General features: G+C 38.1%; 1 protein-coding gene across 5 annotated transcripts in view; it reads left to right on the top strand.

Annotated features, from left to right (window-relative positions):
* The window catches only part of COL25A1 (collagen type XXV alpha 1 chain), a 511707-nt gene that overhangs the window by 471647 nt on the left and 18532 nt on the right, over nt 1-21528 (top strand). For 3 of the 5 annotated variants that reach the window (XM_054485599.1, XM_054485598.1, XM_054485600.1), the window contains 8 exons: nt 23-67; nt 2625-2705; nt 3594-3656; nt 4277-4327; nt 7105-7131; nt 10641-10721; nt 14445-14480; nt 16383-16436. In XM_054485599.1, the coding sequence (XP_054341574.1) occupies nt 23-67; nt 2625-2705; nt 3594-3656; nt 4277-4327; nt 7105-7131; nt 10641-10721; nt 14445-14480; nt 16383-16436 (438 nt within the window). The remainder of the gene's footprint in view (nt 1-22; nt 68-2624; nt 2706-3593; nt 3657-4276; nt 4328-7104; nt 7132-10640; nt 10722-14444; nt 14481-16382; nt 16437-21528) is intronic. The other 2 variants (XM_063663967.1, XM_054485601.1) reach the window with 1 other exon arrangement.

The raw sequence follows: 21528 nt of genomic DNA, 5'->3' as shown, positions 1-21528 counted from the left end.
TCATCTATTTTTATCTTAATAGGGAGAGCAAGGATCTCCAGGAATCCCAGGAATGGATGGAGAGCAGGTAATTTTCAAAGATATATACTATTATTTAAAACATCATTCTTGATTACTACTTTTATTGTAAGTTTGAAGCCAAAATGTCATGAGCATTGATATTTGATACCCTCTTTCTTTTAACCATTTGTTCTAGAGACTTCATTGACTCTAAAAAGCAATTAGTTTGAAATTAGACATTAGTTTTCTTTGCAAAAACATCTAAGCCATATGATACTTCAGTTTTGTTCTTAATACTTTATATCAACCTACCAGTGACTCCCCTGCAAATTTTTAATAGACTTGTAAAATCATTACTAAGTTAGTAAAACTAGCCTAATTTTTGTCAGTGAATACAAATATGTCAAGATTAAAATCAGTGACCATAGTTTCCACAAAACTAAATCTTGCCTATATGCCTTATTTAGACAATGTTTTCTTTTCCCAAATAAAGATGACACCTAATCCCTAGATCCTTAGAAAATACAGAAACAAGCAGGGAACTTGTAGCTTGACAGAGTATGGTAGTATATCTCTGAGGGTTCCCTCTAAAACAGAAGTCGGCCAGCTTTGTTAATAAAGGTCCAGATAGTAAATGCTTTAGGCTTTACAGGTCACATACAATCTGTGTTGAAGTTTCCTTTTTATTTATTTATTTTTGGTTAACACCTCAATAATTTTTTTTTTAATTCACTCTGTACAAAAACAATCCCTGGGATGAATTTGGCCTGTGAGCCATGGTTTGGCGACCCCTGCCCTAAAAGAATCTGAGTTGGAGAACGTGGACAGTATTCAGAATTTGGAATGGAATCAAAAGGGTTAATTTCAAGATCTTTCGTGTTTTCTTGATTTCCATTATTTACCCAAGAAATGGCTAAAATCAGGAAAATCATAAGAAATCAAAAGGATTCTTAATACAGTTAGTGAACATATACTCCTCAGAAGAAAGTATTAGATAGGAAAATTAGGTTTAGGATTATTTTTACTATCAGAGTTATATGCTGAAATAATAATAATGCCATATTAAATGAACATGTGGTAAACAGAAACATAGATACCTTAGATGATTTGCTATATCATAGATCACTTAGAATTTTAAAGTCTGTCTATGTTACTTCTCTGACCATTGGTCATAAGTAATTAATTTGACATGCATAATGATATACAATATGGCTCCTACAGATATAGTAGCTAGCTTTTTTTTTTCTTCTGTAGGCTTTGCAAGGTCTTCTTCTATCACTAAGTACAGTGGGTTGCCGTCCTGCTGCTATCACTAGATCCCTAAAAATAATCCAGGTCTTATTAATCAGTAAGATCCATCTATTCATTCAGGCACCTCCTCACCCATTGGGTAATTCTGAATGCTATTAAATAGGTACAGTTAACAAGAAAAGTTCCTTTCCATAAATAATTTTTCTCCATAGTTTTTAATAAAGAAAAGATAAACAGGTTTCTGCAGCCTAGAAGCCCCTTACCATAATAACTATGATCATCTCTACTGAAGAATGTGCCATCATTATATTGAAATGAGTTTCCTAGGATGAAAATGCTTAAAAATATAAATTAATGTCAATATTAATATTATAAAATTCAGGCCAGGCATGGTGGCTCACGCCTGTAATCCCAGCACTTCGGAAGGCCAAGGTGAGCAGATCACCTGAGGTCAGGAGTTTGAGACCAGCCTGGCCAACATGGTGAAACCTCGTCTCTACTAAAAATACAAAAATTAGCTGGGCATGGTGGCACATGCCTGTAGCCCCAGCTACTTGGGAGGCTGAAGCAGGAGAATGGCTTGAACCCAGGAGCCGGAGGTTGCAGTGAGCCAAGATCGCGCCATTGCAGTCCGGCCTGGGTGACAGAGTGAGACTCCAACTCAAAAAAAAAAAAAAAAAAAAAAATTACAAAATTCAGATTTGTTAACATTCAAAATGCATATTTATCTGTTTCCTCACTGTAAAGGAGAATAAAAATACCATTCTGACTCACCTCATAGAGACATCATGAGAACAAAATAAGAACACTGTGAAGAGGTTGTCATACTTTTAAGCATTGATTGAGTGTTAGTATGCAGTAAATGATCCAATGATTTACCAGTCTGTAGACTGGACCATTGAAAACTGATGGTGACTGGAACTTTTGTGTGCAGTTAGGAGGGAGGGGAGTATAGTGGGTAGAGACGAGAGAAACTTGGACATTTGTTATTATATAACACTAGGTCCCAGTTCAAAATACATCCTGTATTGTTGAGAATTAAATCTATTAAGTTGTTTTCAGGTCTGGTGAGATAGAATTAGCTGCCAGGTAAAAATACAAAATCAGGAGAAATTATGTCAAAACCTAAGTTCATGTTTTTCACGCTTACATGGCCTAATAGAACTTAATCTATTTCATTACAAGGAGAAATAGTACTGATTGCATGTAGAAGGTTGCTGTAAGAAATAACTCTACCTAAAAACAAAAATCAGAATCATCTCAACATTGAACCCACCTATTAACGAAATTGATCTGGAATTGTATTTTCCCTAGGATTTAATTATCAGGGGTCATTATGCTGCTTACATGCCAACTCTGTCTATCATTTTTAGGGACTCAAAGGCTCAAAGGGAGACGTGGGGGACCCAGGTATGACAGGTGAAAAAGGAGGAATTGGACTTCCTGGATTGCCGGTATGTTTATACTTTCTGTTTGTTTATACTTTTTATGTTATGTTCTTATTAAGATAAATTAAACAATCAGAAAAGAGTTATATTATTAGCTGCAATCTCATCTAGTTGGTTCATCTCATATTTTTATTTTGAAATATTTGAGGTATTATTGGTTAATTACTCTAGGGAACTCAAATTGTAAGGCATGTAACCAAATGAATTATAAAGTAAGCCTTCATGTTTTCCTGAATTGTTTTCCCTAGAAGATAATAAAATAAACATAGTTGCTCACTTTAATTTAGTGTGCATAAGATGGTGGTAACTGGTTATTGTAAAATAAACCATAATAAAGAAATGAGCCAAAAAATATAGGACAATTAAAAAACAAATTACTCTGGAAAGTGTCCTCTGTGTCTGTGATACTATGAGATGGTGTTTTATGGTTTTCCTCATAATTCTAACTGAGAATTTGGAGGAGAAAATGTAAAAGTTGTTTTAAAAAATGCAGTAAATGCCACTGCCTTAGACTTTTTTATAAAACAAGGAAGTATATAAATGTCAGTAAAAACTAAGTTAAAAGACTTACCTTTGCTGTTTAAATTGCACACCACCATAAAAGATATAACATTTATAACTCAATGTATTTAACACTGTAGGTCTTTAACCAATCAAGCTCAAACTAGTTTTTATTTACTTTATATTTTATTCTACATATCACCCATAATCCTAGGGATCTTAATAAGCTTGCTATTTTAAGCTAGAATTCAGGGAGATAAATCCTTCTTTTATGTAGCAAGTGCATAATATTATAAAATGTCAAGAGAACAATGGGTTTGGGGAGAAAATTCAGTTGTCTCTTACGCTGGAAATAACTTTACCTGCTTAACTCTGCTTAATGGTTATTTGTAGGGAGCTAATGGAATGAAAGGAGAAAAAGGAGATTCTGGAATGCCGGGTCCACAGGGTCCTTCTGTAAGTCCATGGTGGCTGAACTTCTATGGTTCCTGAACCTCCTCACACACTGACCTGTTACTTACCTGTTCCACCTCTGCCAGATGGCTGCACAACAGTAGACAGACCTCAAACCTCTTGGTTTGTCAAACTGTAGAAGAAACATCCGTCAGCCTCGCACAGTGAGAGACAAAGTATATCAGAGGTCTGAGGTAGAAGCAGGTTTTCAGAGGACTGTCTAATCCTGAGGAAAAAAATCAATGGTTTTCTCCTAACAATGGATAGATCTTTGTGAATATAGAACATACTTGTTTGTTTCTCCAGAGCCCTGCTTATGCTTAGTGAAATATTTGAGTTTGATAGTAGTGACATTATAGCATTTCTTGGTAATTAGTTGCTTCCTTTTCTTTTAACATAGTTTTCATTTATTCTGGCTTTTGGAGAACTTTTTTTTTGGAGTTTTTTTTTTAATTATCATAAGGGAATTTCTAAATCTAGAGAATCAAACACATCACTTATTCTAGTATCTTTCTTCCTCTCCAACTACTAATGGCCTTAGCAGAACCCCAGCACAAGATTCAAGTTGAACTGCCTTATCTAAATGAAGTAACCAAATACATTTTTATTTTTTGGACATACAGATCATAGGCCCACCAGGCCCACCAGGTCCCCATGGCCCACCTGGCCCCATGGTAAGTTTCCCTTCTTCCTGAAATGTAATTGCTTATTTATGAGCATGCTACTAGAGAGAACATGAACACATCCCTCTAAACAGCCAGCTTGTATTTTGTACTACTTTCTGTGAAATGGATGGAAAATACCAGGTGCTTTGAGATATATTAACTTTACAGTGTTGTCATTCACTCTCCCAAACACATATGTTGGGAAGAGATAGAGTAGTTTTGCGATAAAGGTGAGGAAAGACAGACACATATAGCAAGCTCTACTACAACCTTACAGCGTGAACACTGGCAAATCATTTTATCTGGCCACTCATCTAACCTGATACCAGCAGAATAAGATTTAGAATCGGCTGAACACAATGGCTCATGCCAACACTTTGGGAGACCGAGGTGGGCCGATCACTTGAGGTCAGGAGGTACCAGTCTGGGCAACATGGCAAAACCCCATCTCTACAAAAAATACAAAAATTAACTGGCCATGGTGGCACATGCCTGTAGTCCCAGCTACTCAGGAGGCTGAGGTGGGAGGATTGCCTGAGCCCAGGGAGGCCGAGGTTGCAGTGAGTTGTGATCGTGCCCTTGCCCTTTAGCCTGGGAGACAGTGAGACTCTATCTCAAAAATAATAATAGTAATAATAGTAATAATAGCCATTAAAGAATGTTTCTGACAAAGTTTGAGGTTTGAACTCTTTAATGAAATGTTCAATAGGAACATTTATGTATAAGGTATCGAAACATCACATTATATCCATAAATATATAGTTATTATGTGTCAATTTTAAAAAAGAATATTTGTAAAATAGTATGATAAAAATTGAAGCTTACTTCCTCAGATAACATATATTGTTAGATCTTATCCTTCTTACTTTTATGATACTTTGATTGATTCATTGAGCCAGGGCCAATGTTAACTGCAGGTGTCTTGCAGTGGCCAATGGTGACAGTGGCCCTGCCCTTAAGAAACTGATGTCCAGTGAGGAAGGCAGCCATTAAGCAAGTATAATTCTCTAAATGTCAAACCAATGACAGTTGTGTTAAAGTTAGAATGTCGAAGGCAGAGTGCTTCAAATGCTTTTGACTGGGGCAGAATAAGAGCAAGTCAGGCAGGCTGGAAGGTCACATGTGTCTCTCAGGTGTCAATAAATGAAAGGACTTCGGTATTACAGAATAAGTAAATTATGGTCACTCTTTCCTCCCATTGCACAAGAAAGAGCATTATTGGAGTGATCTAAGCCAAGAGCATAGCCAGTGACTAGCTCCATTTCTATTTTATAACATAAACAATTATTATTGACCTTATTTTCTTTTTCTTCTTCTTTCTTCCTTCTTCCTTCTTTTTTTTTTTTTTTTTTTTTTTTTTGAGACAGGGTCTCACTCTGTCACCCAGGCTGGAGTGCAGTGGCACGATCATGGCTCACTGCAACCTCTACCTCCTAGGCTCAGGTGATCTTCCCACATCAAACTCCTGAGTAGCCGGGACTACAGGCACATGCCACCAGCCACGCCCAGTTAATTTTTGTATTTTTTGAATAGATGAAGTTTCACCACATTACCCAAGCTGTTCTCAAATTGCTGGGCCCAAGTAATGCACCCGCCTTGGCCTCCCAAAGTGCTAGGATTACAGATGTGAGCCACCTCGCCCAGTGTGACCTCATTTTCTTAAAACTAGATGGTTCATTAAGAATTAAGCAAATGGCATACTTTTGGCTTTTTAAAAATACTCCCTCTACTATAAGATAGAAGGTTAAATTAGAAAATGCTACAGCCTGTTCATATCATAAAATTAATTAGTTTAGAGGAATTTTAAGCCATTATTAAAATGAGGTAAGAATACCTGATAAAGTAACAGCCATTTCCTGAAAATGCTTATCTGAAACTTATTGAAAGGAAAATATTATTCTAATGTGGACATATGTAACAAATATATAGGCATTGCTTAATAAAAACTTTTTCTTGCAGTTTTATAATTTTACTGATGGATATTTAAATACTCTTTTCTCCAAAGAGTTTGTTTAAATCACTTGAAAGGTTTACAGCAATCCACAGTAACCTTAGTTAATTTAAGTTGACTAGTCTGTATATTTAGATTTTCTACAAAATATGTGTTTTGTAATCCTGATTCATGCATGCATTATGACTTTCTTCCACTGATAAACAATTATTACAAGAGCTTTGAGGAATTTGTTTTTGTAAAAATAAATGCAATCTAAATAATAATGCTTAGCTTTCCTACATAATAATCTTTTCTTTAATCTTAAATAAATGATGCTACAGAATCCCAAATTTGGGCGTCATCTCCTCACTTCATGTCTCCTTTAGATTCTTCAACACCTTGGGTCTGGAGGAGTTAATGGAAAACTTCTCCTCTTCCCTGGCACTTAAAGTCTGGGGCTTCTCTTTGGCAAATTTCTCTTTGAAGTCATATTTTTATTTCATTTAAACTCATGAAGCATCTCACGTATTCCACTCAGACTTTGTAATGGTAATTTGAGTTCAGAATACCTCTTTTTCCTACTTCTTTCTTCCATGTAACCCTGGCGGATTTCTCCCTCCTCAAAGGTATTAGCAGACAGAATTGCTATTAATGAATTTCCTGTTACAGAGCAATCCAAGAGCTGGAAGGAACTTTTGGTGGGTAATAAATAACATCCACTAGCCTGCCTCTAGCTATAGCTCAAACAAGAAGATGCTTGTCTCACATCTCTTTTGTTATGTGATATAATATTCACTCTTGCTGGGAAACGGTGAATCAATTCTTAATTAAAAGCTCTGTTTTCCATTTTCAGGGACCTCATGGACTTCCTGGACCAAAGGTAATCCAACAAATCCCTTGATTATTTGATTTCTGCTTCCTTGATAATCATGGAGAAGCATGACAGAAGCATGTCTGTCCTGTCTTATTTATTTGTCAAGTAATGTTGATAATCTTTGAGCCTTTAAGCATCCAGATGTTAAAATCTCATAACACAAAATGACTTATAACAAATTTAAATGATATCACCTGGAGATAAATTGTTCCTCATTTTGCCTTTTTCCTGGTCACTATGTAAGCTTCTCAAATTACAAATCATAATGTACTCAAGTCAACCATTTAGAAGTGAATCTGATGAGATTCTCAGACTAGTCTAGATGCTTTTCTTAATGGTGTCTCTAGCTGTATATTTGGATGTTATTAATTGATATTTCTTGCTTGCCATGTAGTCATACCACATCTAAATTCTTTGCCTCTCCAGCATCTTAATTTTGTACTCGCCCAGAGGTCATTGGTCTAGAAGCGGGTGGGGTATTTCAGGTGTGCTATACCGGGAAGAAGATCACATCACTTACATGCAGTCTATTCTTTTGGGTTAAGAAGAGAACAAGGGAGAAAAGCTCCTCTTTGTCAGAATTAGTGTAGCTTGCATGATGAAGATGGTCTCCACCTGTCCTTTGCCTTAGTCTAGACCGCGAGGACATCCTGTCAGATTAAAATAAGCCCGAAAGACAACCTCCCCCTTTCAGGGAGCATACGTGATGAAGACTTATGTTCTAATCTCAATCTTGCCAGGCCGTATCACCTTGAGCAGATTATGGACCCTCTCTAATCCTTTATTTACTCAACTGGGTAACTCACCTTACAGTGCTGTGATAACTTAATGAGGTATGATTATAAAACACTTAGCAAAATATCTGGTGCAGCTGTTGATAAATGTCAAACAACAGCTGTTATTGTTGCTATGTGATACTTGGTTCTGAACAGAAAAATTCTATAACTCATCCTCAACCCTGCTTGAAAGAAGGTTCATGAACTCCTGAGAGTGCCTCAGTAGTGAGTTGGTGCAACTAACAGGTAGGGGCTGGGGAGACACATAAAGGCAATGTTGGCACTAGGTGTCACAAAGCCCAGAGGCAGGCCACTGTCTCCTCTGGGGAGGCTGGCTCTCTTTGGCCCACCCAGCTCTAGGGGTGGTGGCAGGTATTGGTCTGACTCAGGAAATCTGGGTTTCCTTTTCCCAGTCAGGCAGGTGACACCCAAGAATGGGTTCATGCCTCTTTATTCTTCTTAGACTACCTTACCTTCCAGTAAGGCCAGTGAGTAACAGTATCTCAGAAGCATGAATTAGACTTTGGGGTGGGTGAGAGTACTATCTGAGGTGGTCAGAAGAGAGAGCCCCATCTATCAGCTTTGTGATCTTAGTAGTCGTTTAATCTCTCTGGGCCTTTTTCCCCATCTAGACTAAATCAATGCTTCCTACTCATGGATTTTTTTTTTTTTTTTTGAGATGGCATTTCGCTCTTGTTTCCCAGGCTGGAGTGCAATGGTGCAGTCTTGGCTCACTACAACCTCCGCCTCCTGGGTTCAAGTGATTCTCCCACCTCAGCCTCCCAAGTAGCTGGGATTACAGGCACCCACCACCACGCCCGGCTAATTTTGTGTTTTTAGTAGAGACAAGGTTTCTCCATGTTGGCCAGGCTGGTCTCAAACTCCTGACCCCAGGTGATCCACCCGCCTCGGCCTCCCAACGTGCTGGGATTACAAGCATGAGCCACCGCACCCAGCCCTACTCTTGGATTTCAAGATACCACCAAAAACCAGCCTGGTCATAATGACTAAGGATAATGTCACCAAGATATTTAATTTCATAAGTGATTCAGATATGTCATCACCATTGGATTAGGAGATGCCCAAGATGCTTTTGATTTCTAAAATGCAACAATTTATTTTGTCCATACAACTTCAATTCTTACTTAAATCATAAGTTTCAGATAATAATAAAGTTGAAAAGACCTCATAGATATCTATGCAAGTTCCCTGATTTCATAGATGATAAACTTCAGGCCCAAACAGTTTAGGTTATTTGCCCCTAATTACACAGCTAGTTCATGACAGATCTGGGACTAGAACTTAGGTCCAGACTTGAAATTTGGTCTTTCTGTCACTGGATTTAACCTCAAGTACCTCAAGACCACTTGCTGAAAGTGCACACACATGCAAAGCCACGGATCTCAAATTAGTCACTGACTACTGAGCCTTGGCCTTAATATCGTATCCTCAATCAGTAGCATTCCCAGGATACTACCTTACCAACACCAGCACATTTGGACTTGCTATAGTAGCTGTACTGCAAACATCCTATCTGCAAAATCCTGAAAATTTTTTATGCCATGCCAGTGTGTTCATCACTTTGCAACCCCCTTTGAAAGTTCAAATATATAGCATGATTCCATGCATGAATCTAGCTCAGTGTTTCCCAGAATTTCCTGATAAGAATCACCTGGGAGACTTATTAGAGATACCCATTTCTGTGCTACCATGGACTGGGTGGGGCCCTGAACTCTTCATGTTTAACAAGCGCTACACTGACTTATATCATCAGGCAAGTTGAGTAAATACTACCCAGGTTAAAAACCCCTTCTGCCATGTTAGTATAGCCTCTCCCCTTTCCTGCCCCCACCCAGCAAGACTCTATAGGGTATTTGTGTCTGAAATCATCTTTCTTTCACAAGTCCTTCAAGATTTTCTTGGCAAATTCATGTCTACACTTAAAAGTTGAAAAGTATACAGGTCAGAACTTGGTATCTAACATGCTGTTACTGATGGAAAATAGGTATACTGTATTCCTTGGTTTTTAAAAATAGAGTCAAGAATTTATCATTTACCGTGGCTTTTATAATGTCACCCTGAGTTAAATTCATACTTTCTTTATTCTAACATTGGGCAGATGGATAGTTAGTAAAACTACATTTAAGTTCTTTGATCTTCATATTTTCTCCTGGGATTGGTGATTTGTTGATTAGTCCATGTAGGGATCTGACTTGGCAAGGGCAGTGAATGAGGACTCGCTAAATGGCATTACTTCAAACATCAGCTGCTACATTTTTAGTTCATTCCCTTGGGCAACATGCTTAAAGGCTTAAAATATCTGTCTATAACCCTGTCCTGCATATTCCAGTTTTCCATTCCAGCAGAGTGGGTTTTTTTTCTACCGAATCTTCTTCAGCATCCTGCATTCGATTGTCTTTGAATTATTTGATCATAAAAGTGTGGTATAACATGAATTTCCTTGAGATTGAACTGAAAAATTTAGGAATTCAACCATACATATTTTTATTGTAAGGAGCACACTTTCTTGGGAGTTTTGATTTCTGGAATATTAATTGTTGATGTCAGTTTAGTAACTATTTTAACTTTAAAAATTAATGTTTGGTGCAAGACAAATCTAGCCTGACTCTGCTGTTTCCTAAAACTGGAATCTGCAACTATTTCAGAGACTGGCTGTCTTCTCTCACAGTTTAAACACCCATAATAGCAACCAAAATTGGCATTTGCTTTTGCATTTAGGGTGAACCAGGGTTAAATGGTGTTAAAGGATTGAAGGGTGAACCAGGTCAAAAGGGTGACAGAGGACCCCTTGGTCTTCCAGTAAGTAAAGAAAACTTTCCATTTTAGTGCAAATCTCAGATTTTTCTTTCTACCCTACATGGTAACTCTGGTTTACTCAGCAGCTCGTACTGTTGAGGTTTCTGTAATTAGGAAACATATTATGTTAGAGCAGAGCTCAGCTCAGTTTTGTTTTCTCTGATGTCTGCTCTTGTGTCAGAGGAAGACCCACAACAAACAATGCTATAAATGTCCTGTCATTCTTCAATTACATACATGCCAACCTTCCTCTTTTAAGGCTGACAATTCTTCTTCCATTATCCCCTTCTTTTAAAAGTGTTGTGCTCATTATTTCATAGTTTCTCCCAAACACTTTTTATAATCTAGTGCAGTTTTAAATGCTTCCTCAATTGTTTTTTCTCCTTGGATACCAAAAACTGTAGCCTTCTGTTGGTGGCAGGTATGGAATTGGCCATTGTTGATGGAGTGAGGTCAATGCTGTGGCTCCTTACATTAATCAATCATATCATGTTCTATGTGTTTTATGTTGTTCGTTTTGAAAATTCCCTGTTATGAGGTTCTTGTGGCAATAGTGAGTCGTATAAAAGAAGTATTTTGCAGTTGTTTAGATATTTTTATTTTTAATGAAGAAGGAATCTCCCCCCGGCTCTTCATTTTCTTTATGTCAGCCTTCTTTCCACAACAACTAAACGGAGATTTTTTAAAATTGTTATTAAATACGAGGCTTTAATTTCAAGCCTTTAATATGCTATCTATTTGGTGAATGCAGATACAAATCAACAAAGAACAATATAGACTACATTAGTAAAATATGACATAAAATCAGTAACAGAATATAGTTTATACACAATTTGAAATGTGGGAGGAAAAAAAAGCTGATGACCACTTATTTCATTTTTGCCATGGGTATTATACTTTACGCCAGTTGATAGCAAGTGCCTTACATACATCCAGCATATAGTAGATGGTCAATAGGTATTCATTTATTGAATGAGTGATATAAACCTTGTATTAAAATATAGGTTTATTTTATTCATTTATTTTTGAGACAGAGTCTCTCTCTGTCACCCAGGCTGGAGTGCAGTGGTGCCACCTTGGCTCACCACAACCTCCATCTCCCAGGTTCAAGCAATTCTCGTGCCTCAGCCTCCCGAGTAGCTGGGACTACAGGTGCACGCCACCATGCCCAGCTAAGTTTTCTATTTTTAGTAGAGACAGGGTTTCACCACATTGGCCAGGCTGGTCTCAAACTCCTGACCTCAGGTGATCCACCCGCCTCGGCCTCACAAAGTGCTGGGATTAAAGGCATGAGCCACCAGCCAAGTCTAGAATATAGGTTTAATCACACCAATTAGATCAATGGACCATAGGCATAAAACCTCTATAATATATGTGAGTCATTATTTCAGCATTCTAGGTAGATATAATAGTATCAGTGTAAAATTATTACAATTTCCCCATTTATTTTCTTTTTTCTTTGTTTGAGACAGCGTCTCACTCTGTCACCCAGGCTAGAGTCTAATGGTACAGTCACAGCTCACTGCAGCTTCAAAGTCCTGGGCTCAAGCGATTTATTTTTAAAAATATTTTATAGAGATTGGGTCTCGCCATGTTTCCCATGCTGATCTCTAACTCATGGCCTCAAACAATCTTCCCACCTCGGCCTCTAAAAGCTCTGGGATTAGCTGTGAGCCACTATGCCTGGCCTACATTTATTTTCAAATGTTATAATAATGGTAACTGAAGGAGGTATCAAAAGGCAAAAGAAAGTTTGGATTTTCTATTTTATTTAAACTTTCAATCTGATTTATTTAAAGTCTGCCCTAATTTAAAATTTAGGGCTATTGATAATTTTTGTGCAACATTTAGCTAACAGCTGTACCTATGCTAGCCCTAAACAAACGAACAACAATATACATTTTTATTGTAATTATTGCTAACAAAAGACGTATGTAAGGCCGGGTGCGGTGGCTCATGCCTGTAATTCCAGCACTTTGGGAGGCTGAGGTGGGCGGATCACCAGGTTAGGAGATCGAGACCATCCTGGCTAACATGGTGAAACCCTGTCTCGACTAAAAATACAAAAAATTAGCCAGGCATGGTGGTGGGTGCCTGTAGTCCCAGCTACTCGGGAGGCTGAGGCAGGAGAATGGCATAAACCCGGGAGGCAGAGGTTGCAGTGAACCGAGATTGCGCCGCTACACTCCAGCCCGGGCGACAGAGCGAGAGTCCGTCTCAAAAAAAAAAAAAAAAAAGGCGTATGTAAGCCGGGCATGGTGGCTCACACCTGTAATCCCAGCACTTTGGGAAACGGAGGCAGGTGATCAGTGGAGATCAGGAGTTCGAGACCAGCCTGGCCAACATGATGAAACCCTGTCTCTACTAAAAACACAAAAATTAGCCGGGTGTGATGGCACATGCCTGTAATCCCAGCTACTTGGGAGGCTGAGGCAGGAGAATTGCTTGAACCTGGGAGGTGGAGGTTGCAGTGAGCCAAGATTGTGCCATTGCACTTCAGCCTGGGCAACAAGGGTGAAACTCCATCTCAAAAAAAAAAAAAAAAAAAAAAGTATGTATTTTGCAGTTATAGTGTGGCTCATAATAGGATTATACAGAAGAAATTTTAAAATAAAAACTCAAAATACTCAAAATGTATATAGAATAACATCATTGGTAGAGTTTTCATCTGGGATAGATTTTTTTTTTCCATTTTGTATTATTAACTGCATCTGAAGCATAAAATTGGGAAATAGTTCTGCAATCTTAACAATAGATTTTTAGGGCCAGTGCATCTTCCTTCTTAAATACTCCTTGATCTAACCAATATTTTTAAAGGACTATAAATAAATATTTGGGCTTTGAGACACAAAAACCATATCAAAGAAATAATTGTGCTTATTCTTGAAACAAGCATTGAAAATGCCATTGTTTAATCATATACTATTTATGTGTAGCCTAGAGTTCAAAGTGAAGAAAAGCATGCATTGTCTGAGAACATTCGATTTTTAAAGTTATTTCCCCCATCAGGCTTTGATGCAAAGATTATTTGAAGGAATTGAGAAACAATTTAGTTTGGAAGTTATTTTTTGCTTGGTCGCACACATTGTTTTCTGTCTTTTTCCCTTTCCTAGAAGTCCCTCTAGCGGAAAGTAGTGTGAACAGTAGGAACAACCCAGAAAACAATGAGTAATTATTGTTCATGTAAAATCTGCCAAGAGTCATCCTAACATGTGAAAACCCTGTATTTGTTATTCATAAATACTATTTTAACAAGTATAACCGGAGCTCTTTTTTCTCCTCTGAAATGCTGAATTTGATTGATTATTATAATGAGCCCTTTTTTAGGAAATTACCGTTCTTTTCTCTTCAGAACCTAAAGAAATATATGGTGAATAGCACAGTCTTTAGAAAATGAATTTCATATGGAAATTAGATAGAAGCCTGCAACTGTTATGAGTAACTACTTTGTAGCCCAGTTTATACACTTCATTAGCTTGATTTCTAAATAAGAATTTGTCAAATAGAAATGTCATTAAAATGCCATCATCTGTGGGGTGTTTGTCATGTGGTTTTTTTTTTTTTTTTAACTAACAATTTGTAGCAATGTGATATTCATCCCAGAACCCTGTAACTGCGTATTATGTTGTTTGAAGTGTTACATTTGTTCATCGGTACCTCATACTAATCTCTGTTCTTGTCATTCGTGTTACACCCACCAACCCTGCTACCAACCAAATCACACAGGGAGCATCTGGCTTAGACGGAAAGCCAGGATCCCGGGTGAGTCAGTCCCTTGTCTTGCTCTGACATGTTTTGTGACTGTGAATCATGTGCTTCAGCACAGACTCCTTTGCTCCATGTCCTCTCATCAAATGATGAGGGTGTACTTAGAGCTGTAGTAAAAGGTGGACAAAGATGGCGGCAAAAGGGGGAATGGTGGACAGAGGACGGTTGCAACTCTGTCTGGAGAACAGCTAAACTGCCAGAATGTCTTTCTGAAGCTTGTGTTCAAGTCTGGATAATTTGCTAGGTGGGAAGAATGACCAGACTAATGGGCTTCATTGTCTTAGAATCCCACACGAATTTTTCCAGAACCAATAGACAGACATCCCCTACAATTCCATGAGAGTGGCCTTCTGAAGAGATTAAAATAATGTGAAATTATGGTAACTTGCTTTTCCTTTTAGACTGATGTCCATCAAATGTAACTTCTTCCTTGGCACTAACTTTCAATTTCTGTTCATAGAATGACTTGTCTGTCTTCTGTCATTTTGTCTTTTTTTCTTTGGTTCTTAACAGCTCCAGCTCTTAAATTTCAGCCACAGATACTCAGTATTTAGAAGTCTTCTGAAGGTGAACTTTGAATTCAGGCAGTAAGAAAAATATCAGTTAAGCTGATGAGAATTCAGCAACATTAGAATGAATTTAAAACTCTGAATTCTTTCTTATCGCAAAGCTCTAACAGAATAAACCAGACTAGTAAAACAGAAATGGGAATACTAAAGAAAAATCATGCTGGAATAGTTCCTACATTTGCAAATATTATAATCAATTTTTTGTGAATCTAAGCATAGTCATACTGGAAACGAGCAAGTATACTTGAAGTCCTGGCTACAGTTTTAAGAATCTAGAAGAAATTCCCATCTTTTCAATTCTAAAAACTTGTTTCAGGTAGTCATTATTTTCACTGGACCTCAGCGTTCTTACATTCATTCAAATATCACCTCTTCTACCGCAGAAATCCTAATCCTGAACTAACCAGGGGGACAAAGGGGAATTATACCTTTAAGTCATCTTGGCTGCCTGGTTTGTGAATTGTAAGCCTAGTGACCGGCCACTGCCGCAGAATCTATAAGAATGATTCCTTTCCTTAAGCCCCTGCTGCCCCCAACAGAGCTGCAGAAAGTTTTTGGATTGAACAGTTACACACTGTTTTCATTTACTTAATAATTTTCTTCTACTTGTGTAACTGTTCAAGCCTCTTAAACAGCTGAAAACAAGAGTTCAGAGCATGCCTGGCTAAGGGTGGCAGGGGGTGTAGAGAAAGAGCTTGAGGAAGAGGTGACAGGAAGGAAAATCAATTACACTTTTCTTCTTAAGATTATGGGGCAAAGTGAAGATGTTTTATTTATTTATTTATTATTTTTTGAGACGGAGTCTCGCTCTGTTGCCCAGGCTGGAGTGCAGTGGCACGATCTTGGTTCACTACAGTCTCAGCCTCCCGAGTAGGGGAATGCAGGCACCCGTCACCATGCCCAGCTAATTTTTGTGTTTTTAATAGAGACGGGGTTTCACCATGTTGGCCGGGCTGGCTGGCCTCAAACTCCTGACCTCAGGTGATCCACCCACCTCAGCCTCCCAAAGTGCTGGGATTACAGGCTTGAGCCACCGCACCCGGCCAATGATGCTTTATTTAGTCAGAGGAAAAAGACATAATTAAATATGATATGCAGCTTTTTGTGTGTGCCTTTCATTGAAACATGCAGTTATATAATTCATCCTTTTTGCATGAGTTTCTTGAAAACCGCTGGCCTGAAATAATCAAGCATAAAGCACTTTGAAAGGAGATGAGTTGTCTTACTGATATTCTTAGGCACCATTCACCTAGGAAAAATCCAGGATAAATTATAACTGCTATTCTTGCAGCCCTTGCGATGTATCTCATATTATCTTTTTTTTTAGGGTACAGATGGTCCTATGGGACCCCATGGCCCTGCAGGTCCCAAAGGAGAAAGAGTAAGTTGTTGCTGAGGTTATTAAGTTTGTACTAAAGAAAACACAGAGCATGGCTTTTCCATATTAATTGAACTGTTCATTTTTCAGAAGAAATAAAGGGCTATCTAATATTAAATAAAAAGAGATACCATCCTAAGTTCTATTCAGAGTCCTAATATTGAGAGAAGAAAACCACAGAGCATAAAATAGAACATGGCTGCCTTAATAAAAACAATACATACATTTACATAGCTAAAATAAATAGCTCAGATGATTCTTCCTTCACCCATAAGGAAGATATTTTCATTTGGCCTTCATCCAGAAAGTCGAAGTCAATGGAGCTGAAATTTCCAGGAGTATGCATTCTGGTTGATAATCTTTTATATAAAGCTCCTGTACTCATTCAGAGTAGGTTATAACTTTTTTCCAAAGGAAATAATGAAACCTAAGTATTATTTTCTGCACAGTTACAAATGCTCCCCCTTTTTTAAAGCTAAAGGATAGGCTGTTTTTCTTTAACCATAAGGAAATAATTTCAGTGCATTATAAAACGAAAACCTTTCACTAACCTCTCTATTGCTAGGCCACGTTTCCATATCTTTTGGGGTAAAAAAAGACATTCAGAATGGAAGATAAATGGTCATCTGTCTGGAACTTTCTTCTCTCTTCTCCCTCTCATGCGTGCGCTCACTCTCTCTCTCTCTCTCCCCCTCTTTCTCTTTCTGTTTTCTCCCACTATTTCTTTTCCTCACCTTGGAAATCTTAGAATTATTTTTGTGTGTCTGAGTGGAATTATGTCATCAATTTCCCTACCATCCAGGAGAGGATATAAAGAAAGTATTTTAATAGTGAAGTCTTCAAAATGTCAGAATGATTCACTGTGCAAGTTTGTGGTCTTTTAAAAACTAGATAGATTTTCATCAGTCTGGGATAATTTGCTTTAAAAAAAGAGGGCCAGTAGTCATTTCTTTAACATACCTTCCAGTTCTATAATTTTGTGTTCTGTAGAGTGATCTCATTCATTCAGGAAATATTTACCAAATGCTACTATGTGCAAAGCATGGTATTACTACTAGTGTGAAATGGAAACACTCTCCTCCCACTTAGGTAAAGCCTATTTTGCTCATTTGCTTCAGTACATTGAATAATACCATTATAATTGATTAATTATCTCCTTGTCTTTTATTAATATTTTTATGAATATTTATTAATATATACTGAATGCTGCAAAAAAAGCAGCTATTCTTCCTGACCTAGAAGAGTTTACAATCTAATTGCAGAGAAAAAAAAATGCATGAAGGAAATAACCAGAGAATGAGGCCAAAATAATACAAATAGTACAAGCTGTACAGTGATGAAGATTGGCTTTATCCAAGAATGCTTGTAGAAAGAGATGAGTTCTAAGGGAACATGTAATCTGAATGTGCAATTGTCATATTTCTAAGATCAAACCAATGACTTCTGAAGATCATCTTAATTAAAAATATTTAAAAGCTAAAAGCCTCAACGCTGCTGACGCAGATTGGCTTTCAAGCGTTGTATGAAGAAACCCAGCCCATGTACTAAAAATGGAGCAGCAAATCTCAGGCAGTCTTTTGGCAGAATGCCCTGGGGCTCAAGAGGGTTTACCGTGTGGTAAATCAGCTGCTACTTCCGATAGCTCCACAATGTCACAAGAGTATCAGGTCTCAGTGCTGGAGCAGAATTAACCAGAAGAGCAAATGAAATTGCTAAGAATTTTGAAGGCATAGTTTCAGTCAAATGGTGTGCAGTGTAAAGTGTTACTCTTGTATTTACTCAGCATGTTAACTATCTTAACTGGATCATATATCAGTACTCTCCAAGTGCCCCTCGCTGGAAGTGCTAAACTGGAGTGTGATTCTCAGAGTTAATTGATGGAGGTGCCATCTGGACTCTCCTGAAAAAGTTTCAAATTTTAAAGAAGTCAGAATCAGCAAAGGGAGGTGTTCTAGGATAATGCCTCAGTGTTGATGTGCAAATTAAAGAACCCGAATGAAATTAGAACAACCTAAAAGAAACCACGTGTTTGATAGGCAATGTTATTCAAACATTTTCAAGTGTATGATTGACAGCATCAATATTCCACTCTGCAAGCACCTGATCCTCCCTACTTTAGCTGATTTCTTCATTGGCTTTGGAACTCTATAAAGTGTGTTAAGCTTGAGAGGTTGAAAAATACTTTTGGAATTGCTTAATCCAGGAAAAGGAGTTGTACATTCAAATCCCTGTGTTAATATTTCATTCCTAAAAGTTTGCAAGCTGGAATCATTAGAATGCTTTTTGGCTCTAAGTGACAAATTCAAAATGGCTTACACAATAAAGAAATACATTATTTTATATAAGAAAATATTCAAAGGAGGACTCTAGGTTTTGCTTGGGAGCCCTTTTCCACATGTTGGCATTGTCTTCTGACCACAGACAAGCTGGGCACAGTGGTCCAAGCATCCTCTCTGGTGAGACACTGGCAGAGAACAGAGAGACTACCCCCATGTCTCTTCCTGAGCAGAGAAGAACCTTCCCCAGAGCTTCCCGGCTGATGCCCCTGACACCTCATTTGCTAGAACTGGGTCAGCTGTCCATTTCTGAGGCAGTCACTGGCAAGAGAAATGGAATTGTCATTAATAGCTTAAGTAATTATTGGGGGTGGGCTGTTCTAGAAGAGTAGTTTCACAGACACCTGTTTTAGTGACAGCTTTATTCAAATAAGCCATAGTATATTTGTTTTAAGAATAAGACAAAGCCAAGATTCTCAGGTGAGAAGGGAATGGTTATATCAAAATAATCTATGGAGATTTTTCCAATTAGACCCACCCTAATCTGTGGAGTTATTTCAGTTATTTCAAACTAGACATAGTCCAGTTTATGTGGATCCTCCCTTAAAACCCTCACCTCCCACTACACGTGCGTGTGTGTGCACACACACACAGATAGATAGATAGATAGATAGATAGATAGATAGATAGATTGATTGATAGATAGATAGATACACACTTGCACATACACACCTTACTAGTTATTTTGTTTGGTTGTTTTTTTAGAGATAGGGTCTCACCTTGTTCCCCAGGTTGGTCTCAAACTCCTGGCCTCAAATGATCCTCCTGCCTTGAACTCCCAAAGTGCAAGGCATAAACCACTGCACCCGTCCCTTGCTCCATTCTTAAAGGGACTGTTTTTGATATTTCACTATTAAGAAATATGCTGTAGATATTTTTTATAGATGTCTCTTAACAAATTAAGGAAATTCCCTTCTTAAAAAAATGTTTAATGTTTCATTTAAAATCTGGCCACTGTGCTGAGTGCAATTGCTTCTGCTTTGGTAATAACCCTAAAGTAATAATGAGTAAAAGTTCAAACTTTTATCATATTTATTTTCAGTAATCTCACCTGTACCATATTGCCTCTAGGTGACAGTGTTAATTAGTTCCACTGACCCCTCAAATTTAGATAAAGAAAATGCTTAACAGGGACCTGAAATTTGCTCACATGGGAATCTGAAGAAACACAGGCATATCAGATGGCTCTACAGGCACTGTTATCAGCTGAACCTGGCGTTTTGCCAAGAAAAAAGATTTGCTAACCTTTAAACTCCTTCAGGGGTATGATAAAAGCAGATAAGATTTTCTGTTTGGCTACTCGTATAAAATCACCATTACTCCTGAAGTTTTCCTACTAAATACTGACAAACACTTCAATCTGGAGATGGCAGCAGCAGAAAACAGCATTTGAAATACAGAACATCTCTTTATCATCACAATTATTCTATTCACAAGATTACCTCCAATAACACTTATTCTTTATAAGTGTTCAAGAATATCATGTAAGTGGGGAAAGCTGCTCTATTTAAATAGGCACTTGGAGAGAAAATGAGGAAGATAACATATACCTACCTTATCTAGCATTCAGAGGGGTTGAAAGTTTTTAAACCCTCTTTTTCAGGCCAGGCACAGTGGCTCACGCCTGTAATCCCAGCACTTTGGGAGGCTCAGGTGGGTGGATCACCTGAAGTCAGGACTTCGAGACCAGCCCGGCCAACATGGTGAAACCCTGTCTCTACTAAAAATACAAAAATTGGCCAGGCATGGTGGTGGGCATCCATAATCCCAGCTACTCAGGAGGCTGAGGCAGAATTGCTTGAACCTGGGAGGTGGAGGTTGCAGTGAGCCGAGATTGTGCCACTGCACTCTAGCCTGGGCAACAGAGCAAGACTCTGTGTCAAAATAAAAAATAAATAAAAAATAAATAAATCCTCTTTTTCAGAAAGGAAGCAAACTGTGTACATGATTATATAGATTCACTTTGATTCATTCATTCAACAAACATTTACTGATGTGCCATACACTATTCTAAGCTATAAGGATGCTATAGGGAACAACAAAGCTAGAGGCCCCAGAACCCTCATGTTTGTATTCTAGTGAGGGTAGCAGAGAATAAGCAGGTCATAAGCTTTATGCGTCTTCTGGTGTCTAAGGGCTGTGAAATAAAATACAGCTGGCAGTAGGAAGTGGACAATCGAGAAAGGGTTTCCCTGAATAATTGTTTTTTGATAGAAGAAAAGGTATTTCAGGCCAGGCACTGTGGTTCAGGCCTGTAATCCCAACACTTTGGGAGTCCAAGGTGGGAGGATTGCTTGAGGCCCCAGAGTTCAAGACCAGTCTGGACAACATAGTAAGACCTCCATCTCTACAAATAATTTAAAAACTACCTGTGCATAGTGGTGCTTGTCTGCAGTCCCAGCTATTCCGGAGGTCGAGGTGGGAGAATCACTTAGGCCCAGTAGTTTAAGGTTTCAGTGAGCCATGATCATGCCACTGCACTCCAGCCTGGATGAGAGGGAGACCCTATCTCAAAAAAGAAAGGCACTTTATTCTTACATTTAAAGGTGCTAACAAAATAATTAGTAACAAATAAATGTTTCACACTAATGCCAAAGAAACCTAAGTATGGCGTCTGAGATACACAAATGCTTTTGCACAGCAGGCCAGCAGCAATCTTGTGCTGCCCTTCTATCAAAGGTGATTTAGTAAAAGATGCTACTGTGGATTACTTTCCAAATATCACTGGCAGTGACTCTGCAAGAGTCTAAATCTTTGAG

The sequence above is a fragment of the Pongo pygmaeus genome, chromosome 3, assembly GCF_028885625.2.
Source record: "Pongo pygmaeus isolate AG05252 chromosome 3, NHGRI_mPonPyg2-v2.0_pri, whole genome shotgun sequence".
In the NCBI taxonomy this organism is placed as follows: domain Eukaryota; kingdom Metazoa; phylum Chordata; class Mammalia; order Primates; family Hominidae; genus Pongo; species Pongo pygmaeus.
This window is presented reverse-complemented; position numbering and strand designations above follow the sequence as displayed.